Here is a 19,216-nt window from a genome sequence, read left to right as displayed (position 1 = left end):
CCAGCCTGGCCCTCACCTGAGCTGTCCTCTAGCAGCAGCGTGACAAATGGCCCTGTCTGCGGAGCTCTGCTGGGAGCAGACAGCTGGAGTGCCCGCTCCCCGTTAGCTCCCACAGAGCCGGGCACATGCTTGGGAACCTCCGGGCCCCTTTTGTTCATCCAAACCCAGGGAATCATCCAATTACATTGGTCAAAGTATTGTGTTATTGCGGCTTGCTAAAAGGCATTAAGGCATGAGCGAGACCCTGTCCCTGGCAGCTCTGATTGGTGCCCATCATCTGTGTCACCCACCCGCCCCCAGACTGGGGGAGGGAGAGGGCGTCCTCCACTCGCCGGCTCATTTTCTCATTGTCTGGGAGCAAGATTAGCTGGCGCGGTTCCCCGTGGCGAAGGCTGAGCCAGCCACAGCCACCGTTGTTGGGCCATTTTCGGGGAAGTTCTGCTTTCTGGGGCTCCCTCCTCAGGCTTGACGGCTGAGTGCCTGACTCAGTTGGCCTGGGATTCTGAGTACAGAAAGGAATCCCAGTCAGGAGACTCTTAGGGCTCCCCCCCTTGCCCATCAAATAAGGTTCCAACTGACCCCAAGGCCCTTTCTGGTGGCATTTGGCTCAGCGTTCCCTGTGACCTGAGTGAAGGGCTCTCTGTCTGGGCTTTCCTGCTCCATTGCCTCTTTCCCGGCTCTGGGCCGCCTCTGCCAACCGGCCTGTCCACAGGCCATCAGCTTTCAGGGGCGTCTCTGATTCAGCTTCACCCCCTGGAAACTTTCTCTGTCTGCTTCATTCTCAAGGCAGCTGTCTTGCCTGCCATTCTCCCTGACCTCGTGGGGACCCTAACCTTCCCTCCGTCCTCGTTCCCGCCACAGAACCGAACGTCAGCATTTGCTCAGCTCTCCTCCCTCCTCCCCCAGCACAGCTCACGTGCAGCACGACGAGCAAGTAAGCAAGGAGGCCGTCTGTAGGTTAACCTCTCAGGCGGTTCCCAGCTTGACTCTCTGCCTCTGCCCTCGAACCTGATCCTGCCTCCTCTTCCATTTCACGTCTTCCAGGCTGCCTCCCCTCCCAGCTGTTTCTGCTGCTCTCAGGAGGGATGTGGTGTGAGGGTTGAGGCCATGGGCCCTGAGGTCTCACTCCATCACTTACCAGCTTTGTGACCTTCACTCTGCCGCCAGCCAGCACCTTCTCGCTTTGGGCTCAGTGGCCCTCAGTGAGTGACGGTGAGAGGCTACCAGAATGGTCTACCCCAAATAGATCTGACAGTGCCATTCCCTTGTTGAAGAGCCTTCGTGCTTTCCCCTGAAAGAAGGATGAGGTTTTTGCACCACACGTGGCATCTGTATTCAGCCCTGCCTCTCTGATGTTCCATAAATACCAAGGATCTATTCGTACCAAGTTCATGATGAGAGCTGACTAAATATGTGTGAGGTACTTATTGTGTGCCGGGAACTGTGCCAGGTGCTTCACTGTGGTTTCTCCTGTCACCTTCACAACGCTGTGAATCGGCCTGGTATCCCCACTGGATAGATGAGGACACTGAAGCTTAAGTCACTCGTCCACACTGCTGGAAACTGAGCCAGGATTCAAACTCTGGTCTCTGTGTCCAGAATCCCTGATTGTACCACCCCGCTGTAGGTCATCTCTATTCCTTGTATGTGTTGTTCCTGCCACCTCCCACCCTGTGTGCACAGGCACACGTAGCCCACCACTTGAAGAGCTTCTCCGTGTTAATTAGCTCAGGATTCGGAAAAGCTTCGGAAAGCTCAAGTCCCACAGGTTGGTGGGATGGTGGCAAAACTGAATAGTCTAGAGACAGACAGGCTAAATGCTTTTCTATTAAATTGTTAGAAAAAGAAAACCTTGAACTTCTCTTTAAGGAGGTGAGCTGGAGTCATATGGCTGTTGTAGTGCACGCCCCCCGGTGCAGAGGCCCACTCAGAGAAGGGCTGTGCACCTCCCTACAGCCCCACTGGCCCGTCAGCATCCCGGGGAGAGTCTCAGGGAGAAGTGGACTTGTGGTTGACGGCGCTGAAGGTGGCACCCGGAGAGAGCATTGCGTCCTTTAAGGAATTGCAAGCCTGGTTTGGGGGCTCCCCCTGGTGGTGGAAGAACTCACAGGGGTCCTGGGTCCTGCAGGCACCCCAAGCGGACAGAGGCCAGTGTGGACCCAGGTGCCGACTCTGAGGGGGTGCTCTTGCCCATGTTCTCAGCACGCCTGTGGTTACCAGCCCTGCGGCATCCTAGAGTCTCAGTGTGCTGGACGATTCCCCAGGCCTCATCCTTGCCCCAGAGCCCTGTGGACAAGTCGCTTGTTTCCTGCTGCAGAACTGGGTCAGCCCTGAGGTCCTTCCAGCTCCTAGGTTGCAGGTTAACCAGTTAGACGGCAGCAGTGTAAAGTACAGAGGAAAATTTCTACCCATCGGGTTCTGTGCTCATGTCCTTTCAGATGGCCCTGAGTGGCCGGCTGACTCCTCATTTTACTCAAGAGGAGACCGAGGCTTAGCAAGACTGAGTAACACCTGGGATGGCCCAGGGAAGGGTGAGCTGGGGTCACACCCAGGCCCTCAGGCTCCTACACCACCAAGGTACGTTCAATATTCCTCGAAGTCTATGAGTTGGGGCCTTGGCTTAAAGTTACCAAGTCCAATCACTTTTCAAACCATAACTACAATTTCAAGTCGTCAATAAATAAGCCTCAGAGGTTTTCAGCTTGTTAACTTTCTTCCAGACCTCTGTCAGCAGCCCTGGTCATTCCAGTGCCCAAGCAGCTTGGAGGTGAAAAATTCATCACCTCCTAGCACCAGGGTCCCCTCAGGATGGAGCCCCAGGCCCACCGTGTTTCAGATCCTGGTGATTTGTGTTTCTTCCTCCAAAGAAGGGCAAGAGAACATTATTCTAGCATAGTCAGACCTTAAGAAGGACAAATGTGAGGTCTCAAGACGTGAGGGCCTGGAGACAGACTCACAGACGTGATAAAGGGGAAGGTGTGTCGTTTGGAACCATCGCCACTGCCTTTCCTGTCCTCCTCCCCACCTCCAGGAGGCCCCTTCCAGACAGCTGGACGGGGGTCCATGGGCCTCTGGGCGGTGCTGACCAGCCTGTGGACTGTGGATGGCCATCCTTGGGTCAGGTGCTTCCCCCAGACCACTGGTGGCCACCTCTGTTTGTAGAAGAGCTTAGGACTGTTTCTCAGACAGGGTGCCGTGGAGGAGCAGCTCGGTGACAGAGAACAGGTAGGATAGTGACAGGTCTGAGGTCTGAGTGCCTGGACTCAGAGTGACCTCATCATTTATCTGTCTCTCTGCAGGCGGACAGCCCCTTCAGCTCGGGCAGCCCCTCCAAAGGGTTCTTCTCCAGGGGCCCCCAGCACCGGCCCTCCAGCCCCGTGTCTGCTCCCGTGAGGCCCAAGACCAGCCCCGGCTCTCCCAAAACTGTGTTCCCGTTCTCCTACCAGGAGTCCCCGCCGCGCTCCCCTCGCCGCATGAGCTTCAGCGGGATCTTTCGCTCCTCGTCCAAAGAGTCTTCCCCCAACTCCAACCCGTCTACCTCGCCCGGGGGCATCAGGTTCTTCTCCCGCTCCAGAAAAAGTAAGACATTGATGCTATTGTTTCAGGTGGGTGCCGGCCTGCTGGGGACCTTCCTACGGCCACTTGGCCGCACTGCCACCTGCAGGGCACTGGAGCAGGCCGGGGGGCTGTTAGGGACTTGGTGCTGAGTCCACATATCTGTGTCTATCCTCCGAGAACAAATCTCCGTCCAGAACAGTGTCGGTTTCCACCTGTCACTTTTTCCTACACTAATGCGTCTGGTATGGCATGGCCTGGGGGTTACCTGTAAACATCTGGATGCTCACAGTATGACTTGTAAGGATGGCCACATGAAACATTGGCCTCCAGCCCTCTCTAAAAAACAGTAGCAGCGTGAAGCTAAGGCCCAGACCTCACTCTGGTCCAACCAACGTGGCCCCAGGGCCCGTGGCTTGAGATTTGGGGAATTTGAAGGCACCTGTTTCTGGCAAATCCTGACTTTCTGTTTTGGGCCCTGGGAAACTGGGGTTGATTTGCTAGAGAAACAGGGGAAGGAAATGTGTGTTCGTAAGGCTCATGAGTATTTGTGGCCTAAGGATAAAATATTCTCCACTCAGCGCCATTGATCATAGCTGGAAATACACAAGGTAAACCCAAACCGTAAAGTTTATTTTCTCCTTTCCTATGTCTTTTTTTGTTTTTTTAAGCTTCAGTGCACGGTTGTGTATCCTAGTTGTTAGTTTAATTCTCTGTGTGAGCTGCCACCACAGGCCAACAACCGACAGATGGGTGGTGTGGTTCCTCAGCTGGGAAATGAACCCAGGCCATGGTGGTAAAAGCCCTGATTCTTAACCACTAAACCACCAGGGCTGGCTCGGCCTTTCCTGTGTCTTAGTGCATCTCTCTACTCTTTCCACTTCTTGCTGATGACCTGCAAAGTTCCCATTCGGGAAGACTATGGTTTGGAAAACAGACTTGCCTGGGTAACAGAGGTTGGAGTTGTCTTCCTGTATTTCTAGGCTGTGTTTGCACTCAACACCTGTGGGTTAGAGCTATACGTGATCTGCAAGGCTAGGCCCCAGGGTGCAATTTCAGTCTCTAGGACTTATAATGAAAGGGGCGGCTCTCTTCTTCCCTTAAATTCTTTTGGTGGTATGGGCCACTGTTTCTAATACCCCTAAAGCCATCCCCTACGATGAGTGAACCTAAACGCACAAATGTCATATGACAAAGTGGTCCTCACACAGACATTGGGTGACATAACAGTTGGGAACTATATATGAAGCCCGATACGGAGTATGTCCTGGCACTGACTTCCTAATGCCCTCGAGAGCTTCTCCAGTTTCTCTGACAGAAATCCTGAAATTCTCCAATACTCCATCATGCACTGGCTCTAAGAGAAGGAACGTGGGACCAGACCTGCATCAGGGTGTCCTGTTTCTACAAAGGTGGTGTCATGCTTGTGCTGGTGACAACAGAACCAGGTTGTTGTATCAGTCTCCTGGGGCCGCCGTAACAAAGTACCCCACACTGCATGGCTTAAACAGCAGAAATTTATCCTCTCACAGTTTGGGAGGCCAGAAACCCAAAATCAAGATGTCAGTAGGGCCGTGCTCCCCATGAAGAGTCTAGAGCAGAGTGTGTTCCAGGCCTTTCTCTCAGCTTCTGGTGTTGCTGGCAGTCCTTGGTGTCCCTTGGCTTGTAAAAGCATCACTCCGATCTCTGCCTCCACCTCCATCGTCACATGGTGTTCACCCTTCTGTGTCTGTGTCTGTGTGTTTCTCTCCTCTTCTTATAAGGACAACTGTCGTATTGGATTAAGGGCCCACCCTACTCCAGGATGACCTCATCTTAACTCAGTTAATTACATCTGCAATGACCCTCTTTCCAAATAAGGTCACATCCTGAGGTTCTTGGAAAGGCATGAATTTTGGGGGGGCTCTCTCCAACCCAGTACACAGGTTATACAGGCAAAGCCAAGATCTGCAGTTCACAATACTGGCAGAGAGGTCGAGGACTTGCGGGCAAAGGGTGGTCAGCCTGTTAAGACCAGGGTGGTTTCTGAAGGCAGGAAGGAGCAGCCAAGATACGGGGGCTGCGAGGTCTGGGAGAGCCTGCAGGTGGGATGTTGGGTAGTGAACTTGGGCCACACTTTCAGCTCTCTGGGCGGCAGGAGTCCCAGTTGCTTTTTTTCGGTTCAGTATTTTAAAAGGGCTTTCAATATCCTTGGCCAGAAAATACCCAGTTTGAAAGGTCTGTCTTGGAAGATGCTGGAGTAGGCAGAGCTTGTTAAGGCCCTTCTCCACCATCTGGCTAGGCAGATGCAGACTGGGCTCAGGAAGGCTGTGGAATGGCTGTGGCAGCTCATAAAGACAAGGATTGATTAGGTTGAGGGGGCAGCTTGACTTCTTCAGAGAAGCTCTCTGGGAGGGGCTGCTCAGACCAGGGTAGGCCTGGTCCCAGGACAACTGCCCGTGCTCCTGCCCTTGAACCACCAAGCCCAGGTCCTTGGCTTTCTCCAAATGGGAGCCAGCCCTGCGGTTGACGAGGGGGGGAGGTCCAGGTCTGCATCCAGTGGTTGCGTGCACTGCTGCGCTGGGAGGGTCGTCCAGGCTCCTCACCGCTGGAGTCCTCACCTGTGCTTGGCATGAGGCTTGTTTGGAGGGTATACAACCTATCTGCTTCCTCATACTTGACTCTATTCCTGGATCAAGGTGCCCAGACTGTGTATTGCTCCCTGCCACCCCAGAACTGATTTCACAAAATTGAGCTTGAGAGTAATGCCATGAGCCTATGTGGAGGGGTTTATAAGACTCAGCCCGTGAAACTCGCTGTGTCCATTGGAAGGACGTCATGAAGACATTGTTTGTTACACAAGGCCCCCGAGAGAATTTCCTGTCCGCTCTTGGTACCCAGAATAGCTGTAGTTCTGAGCAACTGGATCGTTTTTCTCTGTAATGGACACTAATCATGTAATGGGCCACTTTTCCCTGCCCGCACTGCCTGCTAGAAATCTTAGAACCAAATTCTTATGCAGGGCATTGAGGGCTGCATTTTGAGCCTTATTTCTGAATCCATTTTTGGTCCCCATCCTTTTACTGTCATACCACTTTGTTTAAAACAAGGAAGACAGTTTATTGGAAGGATTTGGGGGTGTTTATGGAATTCAGAGAAGAGCTCAGGACCCAGAAAGGGAAGGATCCAGGCTGGCTCTGGGGGCCTTGGCAGCAAGAATTCGCAGATCTTTCCGAGAGACCCAGAGAATTCCTAGTCTTTGTGTCTCTCCACTTACCATTTTAAATTCCTCATTATAGGATATCTGATTAGCCCAGTTATTGGGCTAATCGAACCATCAGTTATTGGGGGGTGGGGTGCAGGGCCAGGCAGCCAAAGCAGAATAACTGAGAACTCACCCAGGATGTGGGCAGGAAGTTCCCAGAGAAGAGGCCCAGTTGGCAACCCACAGACACCTATAACACTCTCCTCCCCCCCCCCCCCCCACTGCCCAGCGTGCATGCACACACACAACATCCCATTTTTACAAAGATGCCCTCATCAAGCTGAGTCCCTACATACAGTTGTAAGTGTACTCGCTGCTTCCCCAGTGGGAGGCCACCCAGCATCGTGTCCAACCATCACAACTAAAGATGTCGCTGCAATGGACTGTTTTCCGAGTCCTCAGTCTCAAGACAATGCCCATTTCTCCTCCAGTTCTGTCTGCATCCTGTCTTTCTATCCATGACTTATGGCCTACATGATGGCTGTGGAATCTAAAGGTGCAACAAGCTCCCCAGGTGACATGGATCTATACCAAGCTTGACCAACACACTGTCGTGTGTTATTAGAGGGAAAGAAAGAGGAAAGATAGAAATTGTCATCACGATCTTTTTCAAAGGGGAGATAAAAAAGAAAAAGGAGATAGTTTGACCTTCAGATGCTCTAAGATTGAGAAAGAGATACAGATGGAGCCCGCAGTTCCAGATGCTACGTCTGGTCTTGGGACCAGCAAGCACCTAGTCTGGCTGGTGCTCTTTGCCCAGGGAAGTGAACCAGACCCTTGTTCTGGAAGGATCTTATCTCTTGGAGGGCCTGCCTGTATGGAGGGTACCAGTCTTTCACTAATATTTACCTCTGGTCAACTGGTCCAGTGGCACGTTGATTCAATGTCTTAGGGACTCTGGGGTTTTCATCAGCCTCCTTCCAGCCTCTCTGTGTGGTAGCAAACCTACTTCCCTTTGATGATCAGGGTCAATCACCCCAACCAAAACAGAAACCCTCTTTTTTGCCTCTTCCTTTCGTATGGTGGTTGGCAAACTACAGCCCAGGGGAAAAAATCCAGTCTACCACCCATTTTTGTAAATTAAGCTGTATCAGAATTTAGTCTGGCCCATTTGTTTCTCTCATCTACAGCTGCTTTCACACTGCAGCAGCAGGATCAAGCACTTGCATCAGAGACCATATGGCCCACAGAGACTAAAATGTTTAGACCTTGTCTAGTATCTCAAGAAGTCATAAGTGGCCATGTGGCATAGAAGCTTCCAGAAAATGGTTCATCTTTATCTCCAAAAGATTTTTTACAACTTGATAGGGGATGATCTTGCCTTTGGAGGTGAGGAAAGGAAAGTGCATGGCAGGATGTGCGTGAACTGCAAATAATCAGATTGAAATCTTTTAAAAAGCAAAATCAATCTTGCATAGTCAACAAGGCAGGACCTCAAGAAGGATTTAATTTCACATTACTAAACTTTGCTCCCTAATCATTGATCATAATTATAAATGCCTACTATGTACATTCTAAATGCATTGTATGTGGTCATTGTTCTAATCTTCATAAAAACTCCATGAAGTAGTATTTTTACCGTTTTCATCAAAGCAAAAACTGAGGCACAGAGTGGGTACGTCATTGTGCAAAGCCCACACAGCTGGTAAGTGGTAGAACCAAGACTTGAACTCAGGTGGTCTAACTCCTGAATCCACTTTTAACCCAGATGCTAAGACTTTGCTTTAAAGGAGTGGATTTTAGCAACATATAAGCTAGTGATAGGACAACTAGCTAGCCGTTTAGGAAAAAGAAACATAGAGGTGGTTCCTTGCTCATTCCTTACACCAAAATAATTTCCACATGGAACAAGGCTTTCAATGTTTTTAAAAATGGCCCCCAAAATGGGTGAATATCTTAAACTCGGGGTGTCAGGCCTTTGTAAAGAGTGCAGAAACTATGTTTATAAATGTGATGCCGATCTTCATGGCCCTTCCTGCTGGCCCTGGAAGTTTGCGGGCGTGGTCCTCACAGCTTCTGTGCGTTGAGCTGGGTGGAGAAGAGCTGGATGGGTTTCTGTGCGACAGGCAGAGGACTGTGTAGGGAGAGGCGCACAGAGGCATGATGGGATCAGAGTCAGCTGAGCGAAGGTCCAGAAAGAGGATTTGGGAGAGTTTTGGAGCGTGAAACCAAAGCCTGAAGCCCCATGACTGTGCTGAGTAGGACAGTGGGAAAGGGATAGAGGATACATTTAAAGGAGCATCACTGTGTTTGGGGGCTACAACCCCACCCCCAGCTCCCACCCTCCCCTCTCAACCTCAGGACCTCCTGAGAGGACCCCCCTCGTTCAAGGGGTCCTTCAGCGCCTGTGTGAAGGAGAAGCAATCTGCCGCATTACCTTGCGTTTTCTCCACAGGAAATATTATCTGTTTACTTGTCCGTCTTTCCCACCAGAATGTCAGCTCTCTGCGAGGGGACTTTTGTTCCGGGCTCTTTTCTCTGTGTCTAGAACGGTGCCTGTCACCTCGAAGGCATCCCACACATCTTTTACATTCGTCAGTGACTTCCAGGCTTTCTCAAACTCAGGCCACTGCTGCTTCTGAGTACAAGGCATCACCTGTGCTCACCAGGAAGTGTCAATGGGTCGGATAAGCATGACAAAAATCAGAGAAAGTAAAGGAAGGACGAACCAAAGTGGACCCCATACAGATCATCACTTCCAAAACGTGAGCGTGAAGACAGATGCTCCCTCTCCAGCCACAGGCAGGGAGTTCTGCCAGCGGAGAGCTTTCCCCTGGCCTCCACACGAAAGAGAGCCTGCCACCAAAACCAGATCCTTGGCTGCTCGCAGCCTCCAGCTGCTCCCGGTGTTGGCGGATGTCCGTCCATCATCAGGGCCCGCCCTCTACCTCCTGGGGAGCTTGATATCGCATCCACCCTGCCTGGGTGAGGGAAGAGCCCGCCAACCCTCCAGACCGCGGTTGCTCTCTGGGCTGCCAGCCCCGCCTGTGGTTTCTTAGTGGCCTTCTGACAAGCCCTTTTCATTCTTCATCTCAGGCTCCTACAGGACCCATACCTGCACGGACCAGCACAGATCCTACTCGGTCCCATCCGCGTAGCTCATTCTTTCCCACCACCTTCTGGCAGCTGTGGCCACAGGTGGGAGGGTTTCTCTGGAGCGCGGGGTCTCCGTGATCTTTCTCCAGGATTCCTGTCTCCTGCTGGCAAAGGGGCACGCTTTCTCCTGGAAGTAAATTCAGCATAGGAATTGCTGGGGAGGCCTTAGATCCAGTTTCTCTGCCGCAGCCAGAGCAAGGCACTCAACTGGCCCCAGGGGCATGGACTCTGCCGTTAGCTCCCAGCCTCCAGCCCAGGTAGATGGTTTCGACCATCTGCAGACAGGAGAGCATCCTGGTCCAGGCCACATGCCCCACGGTGGGGGCGGGGCGGCAGGGGGGTCTCACCACTTCGGCCGGCCTGCTTTTATGGTATCCAGGTGTATTCTCTATCTCCTGGTAAAGTGCCTTAAATCCTTTGTGGAACAAGGTAGACTCTGAATTATGAGGACATAAACTTTAACTCTCTCGAATATGCTTTTGAACCCGGGTGAGATTCGTTTACGCAGGGTCTATAAACCGCTTCCCTTGCTTGACAGGGAATTGTAGCATTAGGTCGATTCTCTCACCCGGTGAGAACTTTGATGTTAGTCATTTTAACTTAGAAAGCCCAGATCTCACCTCCCTGACATTTCTAGAAGAATTCCTCTTTCTTCTTTGGATTCAAGATTTTATCTCCCAGGCTCCTATCCAAACCTTCTGGGAGGAAAAAAAAGAAAAAAAAAAAAGTGCGCGTTTTGTTCCTGAGATGTTTCTCTCAGGATTATTTACATTTCCATCGGAAACAAAGACCTTACTTTGGCTTGATCCCCAAGAATGATTTTCGGATTATGAAATTGGATATCTGAAGCCCTAGCCACTGAGCCTCAAATAACCACCAGCCTCCAGGTAAATCAGGTCCTGGTCACTTCCTGGTGGAGTTGTCCCGGGAATTTGACAAGGTGGTCAGGCAGTTCACGTTCGCACCGTGTTGGCACGATTTGTAGCGGGTGGTGATGGGAGATTCGAAAGAGAGTGAGGCCTGCTTCCCCTCCGCCTGGACTCCTCGGGCCTGGCAGGACCTAGGAAAGCTGGTCGTCTTGACACAAGGAAGTCTGAATGCCAACTCTGGACACTTTGTTCTTCCTTCAACAATAAGGAACAGGAATTCTTCACATTTTTGTTCGTCTTTGAGAACTGCCTCCAGAGCCATCATCCAGTCTTTAGACTATTCTTGGTGATTTGTCTTTTGAGGATGGTTTTCTTTCTGTAAAGAGATCTCTTTGGGCCAATAATGTTTTGGGTTAAAAGCCAAGATGTAATAGTAGAAATGCTAAATCACCATAAAGAAGCTGCTTTTCTCATTAATTGTAAATCAGCTTTGGAAGTTTGGGGCGGGCTCTGAGCGCAGACCCACCTCTGCACGGGACGCCCCTGGCTTCTCCAGGGTGCGGGGCGCGTCGGCGTCTGGGTGCTCAGCACCTGGTTTCGGCTCCTCCCGCTTCCCTCCGCCGTGTGCTGTTTCAGGAGGGTCCTGAGGCGATCTCGCCATCACATGGTGAGGGTCGTGGGGAGTCGTGGTTCTCCTGCTTCAACTCCTAATGTAGAGTGAAGCATTAAAAACTTAACAGAATACTTTTTCAACCTGGATCTTCTTTTCCTTTCTCTTTGAGTCCCAGTGAGCAAAGTGGGGCTAGCGAGGAGCTGGAACACACGCTGCTTGTCCTGAAGCAGCTCTGAGGTGTTGACATGGAGAAGTCGCAAACCAGCACCGAGGCGTTGGCACTAATGTCGCTTCTGTCCCTTTTCCTCACACCCCTCAATGGCTATCTAACTTGGGATGATATTCAAAAGACTTACCAGCCAGTAAGGCCCAACAGCTGACCTCTGGGGACAGATGGGGTTCTGGCCTTAGTACCAGAGGCACCCTTGTCCCAGGGGTTCCCTTCTGGGGTAACCGTTTTTGCTGTAGGGTGGGGTTGGTGGACATCCCAGGAGGGGCAGGGTGGTCTCTGGTCTGTGGCTGTTCACTGACTGATGCAAAAGTATCACAACCTTGTTAACTGGCCCGGCCACCCTGGCGCACTACCCGCTGAACACCGGCTCCTCCAACACCTTTCACAAACGGTAGCGGAAGGTTCTTAGGGGATCGTGGGCCCTTTCTCTCCCCTCTGAACGGTTTAAGCTCAGAGGCTTAGTCTGAGGCCGGCAGAGTCCCAGTGCAGACACGGAAGGGACCTGGCTCTGCTCCCTCCTCTGGGATGCCTGCAGACAGGCCTTCGTGAGCTGCCGCCCTGACTCAGTGGATCGGCAGAGGCCTGGTTTGGAAGAGAATCAAATGCAGACACCTGAGGGGGAGCAGTCCTGCGACTGGGAGGAGGAGGAGGCAGGCGTCTGGGAACTGAATATCCTGTGGCCTCCCCTGCCACCCGACACTGCCCCCCAGCTTCCCACTCACCATCGTTTGCTCCAGGATTTCTCCTTTTGACAAGTCTTGCAAGCCCCCCGGCAACCCCCTTCCCCCCCATTAAAAGGAGACGAAGTTTGCCAGAAGTGATGCTGGAGGAACAAAGACTCTGCCCCACCGCCCGGCGGCTTCCCCACCTTCACCCTGAGGCTCCCTGTGTTCTTTCTGGAGACTGGTGTGGGCCGACTATTCTGTTTGGTGCTCCCGTGTCCTGCTCTTCACATGCTGTCGCAGGAAAGGAGGTGAAGTTGAGCCTGAAACTGCTGTTCATTCCAGCTCCTGGAGGCGTGTTGATACCCTGTAGCTCTGCACACACACACGTTCAAAAGAACCAGCGGCTGGACCGGCCGGCCGGGTTAGGAAGGCACTTGTGGGGTCGCGCTGTGCTGCAGTCAGCGTCAGGGCTGGGTCAGGAACGCAGGGGGCCCAGAGCAAGGAGTTACACTCAAGTTATCAGGCCAGGGCTAGTTGGGGAATTAGGCGAGATAGGTAATTCATTTCAGGCACTGTTAGGTAGGTTATAAAAATATACAGTTTTATTTAATCCTTATAACTGTTATGGGTTTAAATGTGTTGCCTCAAAAAAAGATATGTTGAAGTCCTACCCTTTAGTATTTCTGAATATGACCGTATTTGGAAATAAAGCCATTGCAGATGTATTTAGTTAAGATAAAGTCATGCTAGAATAGGGTGGACCCTAATCCAGTATGACTGGTTGATAAGAAGATGCGGTGTGAAGACAGACACACACAGAGAGAAGGCCATGTGACAACAAAGGCAGAGACCAGAGTGATGCGTCCACGAGCTGAGGAGCGCCGACGGTTGCCAGCAACCATCAGAAGCCGGAAGAGCAAGGAAGGATTCAGAGGGAGCGCAGCCCTGCTGGCCCCTCGGTTTCAGACTTCTGGCCTCCAGACTGAGAAGGAGTACGTTTCTGATGTACCCAGTTTGTGGTACTTTCTCACGAGTAGCTGCAGAAAACCGATATAGTGACCTTGCACAGGAAAGTGACACCAATTAATAGATAGGAAACCGAGATTCATAAGCCAGTTTGGCCCATGATCTTTGCATCCCAAGAGTACTTCCAGCGAGGGAAGCTTCCACATGACTCAGATGCCCCCGGCTCTTTCCAGTCCGGAAGGAAAACGTGAAGCCATCTTGGCTGCTTCCAGTTCCTCGTGGCCCCACCGTGGAAGCATTGGTAATTTTCGAGAAAGCAGTTTCAGGAGCTGGGAAGGCAAAGAAAGTGCATTAGTGGCCTGAGGGTTGGGTGGGAGCAAGGAACTGGGGACACCAGCCTTCTTTCAGGTGTTTGGGTCAGAAGGGAAGGTGAAGGAGGGTATGGTGGAATCCTGGTGCTCATCAATAGCCACCTGCTCCTCTGCCCCTCCCAGCCCTTCCCTGCAGCTGGGTTGGGACCAGGTGATGAGGCTTCAACCAAAGTGGTGGGGGGGGGGGCCAGGGCGCAGAGCACAGGACGTCACTTCCTGCCCGAGATAGTTAAGAGCTGATGTGAGTTCTTTACTCTGCATCTACCTGGCTGGAGGGAAGAGAGCCGAGGTGATGAGGATGCAGGATGCAAGCAGCCCAGGTCTGTCGCCCTGGTGGGGGGCAGCCAGGGCCGGGTGCCTTCCTTGTGCGGGACTGTGAGTTGAGCAAGAGAAAAACCCTTTTTCAGTCAAACTATTGAGAATTGGGGGCTCATTTCTTACTGTGGCATAACTGAGTCTATCCTGACAAAGGAAAGGAAAGTGGGAGCGAGTGGATGGGTTGAAGTTAATGGGAGTTTTGGACTGGCTTGTTTGCTTCAAGATAGGGGAGACCTGAGTGCATTTGTAGGCTGAGAGGCAAGGAGCCGGTGAGGGGACTGACAGGTGCACGGGCGGGTCGTGATGGGCCAGGGGCACGCGCTGGAGTCCGGCTCTGGCTCTTGTTCTCCATTGGACTGCTGGGTTTTTGCTTTGAGAGACACCTTCCATTTGTCCTCATGACCCTGATGAGGCTGTCTGTCCTCCCAGAACTGCCATCACCCCGAGTCAGCCATCTGGCCCCCTCTGGATTATTCGGTGAGTTGTACTGCTCAGTATGTACGTGACCATCCTGTTTGTGCCATAAAGCAAATTTCTTAAGGTAGCACGAGGGTCCTGCCTTCCTGCAGCCCCTCAGCATTTAGCTCTTAGTGGGGGCTCAAGTTCAACTTTGCAAGCTCAGAGCATGCATTTGCCTCACGGCAACCCTGCAAGGCAGCTGTTTATCCCTGACACGAGGCAGGTGACTTGTTCCAGGTCACATTGCTTGAGAGTGACAGTCAGTGTGCATGAGCTAGTCTGCTTTGAATGCAGTGGGTGCTAAGCAAAGTTTGTCATTGTTCCTTTCCCAAGGAAGTGGCACCCTGGATTTTGCTCCTGAGCAGACTCGATCTGCCCCTCTGACCTCACTGAATTAGCACTCCTGTCTCACAGCGGTGGCTCCTCTGGGGCCCTGAAGAGCTACCTGTACCATCTTTCCAGTGCCTGCCTGTTTGCTCCTTACACATCCATACATATCTTACAGTGTGGGTCTTCCTCTGTGTAAATACCGTCCGACAGCTACGCCTTCTTCATCCGCTAGGCACAGTCTTAGAAATGCCTCCTGCCTGTTGCAGAGGCATCTCCAGCTCAGGAGACACAGGCAGGGCCCACCGCCCTCGCCACCGTGCACAGCACCTTCCTCTTTCTCTCTGCCACCCCTGCCCCTTGGCCCTTCCTCCCCCAAGTCAGTTACGTTTATTCGGGCTCACAGTTTGCTCCTTACGGAGTGTATGGCGGACTCTGATAACCCATCCGAGAGCCGCTCCCCCTCTTTCTTCCTAAGAGAACCTGGTTTTACCCAGGGCCAGCTCCAGGGCCCGTGCTGTAGTTGGTCTGATTCAGCTGGAATTACCCTGTCGCATGTGGACAAGTGCTGGCTTCAGGGCCGCTGGCCTCAGGGTGAACCAGGCACCTGTACCTCACCAAGAAAATGCAAGGAGTCCGCCAGGTGCAGACTAAAAAGAAGAAATTTTAAAGACCGCCCCCACCGGCCCCCCGTCGTGCTGTGAAGGGAATACAAAGTGGGTCAAAGCCCAGACGGAGCAGGCACTGCTTCATGTAGGACTAGGATGGTGAGGGACGTCTCCTCTGATGAGGTGACCGTGACTGAGCCAGCGAAGGAGCCGTCGGAGGCCTCCAGGCAGATTAGCAGAGGCCGCCTCACGGGGGTCAGCCCAGCTTTTCTCTGTGCAGCAAAGAGGCGAGCTTCTTGGGCCGGCTTTCCGTGGGGTCTGAGTGGGGTCTGAGTGGGGTCTGAGCTCTGCCTTCGGTAAACTCACTTTTTCTGTGTTCTCTCTGTGCCACTGCTTCCGCTTAGCTTCCTTTTTTCAAAAATGTTATTTTGAGACATTCCCCCTAGTCCTTGACTCCAGAGTCTCTGAAGGGGTGGCTGGGGGTCCTCACTAGAGCCCAAGGCCTGGGTCAGCGGGTGGACCTGGAACCCCAGAGCAGGAGGAAGGATCCGTGTTAACGTTCTCAGGCAAGACAAGATGGGCTTAGTGTGTGTCCACTTTTCACCTCCTATGCTGAACGTTCGTTTGAATCTGATTCTCACAGAAAGATGGGGGATGGAGAGTAGCCCTGGGGCCCCTGAACAGGGCTGCCGGGCTCCCCAAACTCCTGGGGCTTCTCTGGCTTTGTGGCCGAGTGGCCACTAGGGGGCGATACAGCCTCACGTGCTGAGCCTCATGCCGGCGGCAGGCTGGCCCTGCCCAGGGGAAGGACGCAGGACCCTGTCCATGCCTGGTTTCTCCAGCCTGGGATGCCACCTTCAAATGCACCTCCCAAACAGAAGAGCTGCTGTTGCAAAGTAGACGGGTCCATCTCCCGCCTGACCAGCCCCACCAGGCCTCTTAGAGACTCTCTCGCACATCGTATACGTTTGTTCCGTCAGTATTTAAGGAGACCCTGCTGTGTGCCACGCGCTGGGGTACAGCCGTGGACAAGTGAGGCCCGGCCCTCGTGGGGATCACGTTCTAGGGAGGGGAGAAGAGAAGACAAATGTATCACGTGCACAAAAATGTTGCATGGTACAAATTAAAATGAGGGATAAGGGTCTGGTGCTGCTTTATGTGGGACCATCAGGAAAGCTGATGAGGAGGCATGGAGCAGGGATAGGATGGAGCCAGGAAGCTGCCAGGTGGATGTGTGGGGCAGCGCATGCCTGGCAGAGGGAAGAGCAATGCCAATGTCCTGAGGCAGGGGCAGGCTCTGAGGCTTCAGGGAGCAGGTCGGTGTGGCTAGAACCGAGGGGGAGGGGAAGGGTGCTGACATCAGAGAGGTGGAGTAGGGCCGTGCAGCCCAGGACAGGATTCCAGGTTTTCATGGAGTGATCCAGAAGCCATTGGAAGGTGTTGCTGAGGGAATGGCTTACACTCTGGAGGGATCAGTCTGGCTACTGTGCAGAGAGACATGGTAAACATGGAAGTGGTAGGACCAGCTGGGGCCACTGGAAGGGACCTGGAGTTCAATTCTGATGGTCTCCCGCCTCCTTTGAGACCTCCTCAAGCCCTGCCTTCTCCAGAAAGCTTACCTGCCTGGGGCAGCCTGCCAGAGCCCTGACACAGGACTGTCACTTTGAGCACCTGCACAGCCTGTGTTCGCTGGTGAGACACGTCTGTTCCCTTCTGTCCTGGGGAAATCAGGTGTTCAGTGTTTCATGTGCTTGCCTGTTACATCCCCACACTCTCCCAGGGTCCCCCAGAGCCAGTCAGAGCCTTGAGCAACACGAGCCCCCAGGCCTCTGACGGTGCCCACCTGGGAAGGGCAGCCAGTCCGGAAGCCCTCCCTGGGCTCTGGGCTGAGAATGCACCTGGACATGCACGTGTGTTTGGATGGAGGATGGAAGGCTCTTGTCACCTGCAAGCAAAGGGCTGGCCCTTGTCGCACTGTGAAGGGGCTCCTTCTGTCGTCTTCCTCTCGTTGGCTCCTGGCCCTGAGAGCTGGCGGGCTCTTATGCTTTTCCCGCCACCCTCAGACCAAAACCACCTTTCAGGGAAGGTTCTGGCCAAGGTTCAGGGGTAGTTGACACATTCGGTGTACAACTGAGAAGGGGTTTCTAGCATCAAAACCAGGTGCGACAGATACTTTTTGGAAGCGGTTGTCTTCCCAGAAGCCCGCGACCACGTGGTGATGGCTCTCAGCGGTGAGAGAGGGTGGCGTTTCCAGCTGGCCTCCCTGAGCAAGAAATGGCATCTTGTCCTACTTGGGCAGCTGTCCACACCGAGTGACCGCTGCTGATAGAGGTCAGCCCCGCTGGGCACTGGGACATTATCTTTGTCCTGCTGGAAAACAGGTGTTGAAAATCGCTGACCTGGCCAGCCACCGACCCTGATTCCACTAAGGGCTGCCCTAGGTCGTGACCTGGTGTCTGTAGGACAAGCAGGAAGAAAAAGGTGGAGGCATACCCTGGGGCCCAGGGAGTTTGTATCAGCCCCGGGGCAGTAAGATGAGGCCTCGTCAAGTGTAGCTTCATCTCAGCAGGGGTTTAAAGCTTTTTTGACTGCAGCCCGTGGTAAGAAATACATTTTGTGTCAAGAAATACGTTTTGTGTCGTGATCCAGCACATACACACATACCCATTTCTCGTGAAACATTATGTACTCTGGCGTATATATTCTGTTTCTATTCGGCTCTTGTTTGTTTTGAAAGCACGTTGTATCTGACCCACACCGTTGGTTTGGTGGTGGGGCAGGGGTAGGGGGCATGACTGCACTGGGAAAAACACCGCCCTAGATGGTCACAAACAGCAGGATGGGTTTGGAACGCCTGCGAAGCGTGTCTGGCTGGGAACTTTTAGGGCACAGAGAATCAGTGGGGTGGAAGGAAGATCTGGGTCTTTGCCAGAGATGTGGAATGGTTGACGTTGGAACTGTTTCTAAGACCGGCTCACAACTGTGGCCGAGGTCATGGGTTCTCTGAACACCCAGTTACATTTAACTTTCTGTTTGTAGTTAAATTAAATACTAAGATTCCACCACGGATGACTGTGAGCCGAGAGTAGGTTAGTTTTGTAAACATCTCAGTTCTGTAAACCCAGCTCCTTCGTCTGTGGCTCTGGATCAGAGGATGTTCTGAGAGCCGTTTGAAATTCAAATGAGCCTTCCAGAGAAGTTTATTTAACTTGTAAAACTCCTGGTCCTTTCACACCATCTCTGTATTGGGTCATAGACAGCTCTTCTTTTCTCTCCTGGCAACTTGAGTTTATTTTTCAAATAAAAGTCTGTTTTCTCATAAAATGCCAAAGGTTTTGTACTGTGCGTGGAGGAATGAACTCAGGCTTCTAAAGACTTTAATTCAGCGCCTCCCAGTCTTCCATTCATAGGCCAAGGGCATGCCTGCCTCGGCTGGCCTGCAGACCACCCCACTCCAGGAGCCCACCAGCCTGAGAGTGTCTACAGGGCTGACTGCACCTAAAGAAAGATGCAGTGGGGTCAGACTCAGGGATTTGCGTCCCCAGCATTCGAGGCCGGTTACTCTGCAGCCCCTCTGTGCTGACACCTCCCCAGTCTTCTCTTAAAGAGGTACTCACGTCACCTGTCAGTCAGGATCCTACCAGCAGGACGGAACCACTCTAAGAATTTAAAACAGATGGAACGTAATGACTATATGGTTATAAAGGTGAGAGAGGGGCTGAAAAGACAAGTAAGAGTCAGGGAGGTCAACCAGAGACTGGTGGCAAGCCCTCTCCCTCCCTGGGTGGGAGGGGCAAAGGGAGGAGGGCAGCACGGAGGATGGGGGCACCCAGGGGTGACTGTGGAAGCTGGAACCAGGAGCCATGGTTGGTCTGTCTGGCAGGATCAGGAGC

At 52.7% G+C, this 19,216-nt stretch overlaps 1 protein-coding gene across 6 annotated transcripts in view; it reads left to right on the top strand.

The window, feature by feature from the left end:
- The window catches only part of PRKAG2 (protein kinase AMP-activated non-catalytic subunit gamma 2), a 286,173-nt gene that overhangs the window by 77,675 nt on the left and 189,282 nt on the right, over nt 1-19,216 (top strand). For all 6 annotated transcript variants that reach the window (XM_046669514.1, XM_046669518.1, XM_046669517.1 and 3 more), the window contains one exon: nt 3,300-3,579. In XM_046669514.1, coding sequence (XP_046525470.1) covers nt 3,300-3,579 — 280 coding nt within the window. The remainder of the gene's footprint in view (nt 1-3,299; nt 3,580-19,216) is intronic.

The sequence above is a fragment of the Equus quagga genome, chromosome 8 (assembly GCF_021613505.1).
Source record: "Equus quagga isolate Etosha38 chromosome 8, UCLA_HA_Equagga_1.0, whole genome shotgun sequence".
Taxonomy (NCBI): Eukaryota; Metazoa; Chordata; class Mammalia; order Perissodactyla; family Equidae; genus Equus; species Equus quagga.
This window is presented reverse-complemented; position numbering and strand designations above follow the sequence as displayed.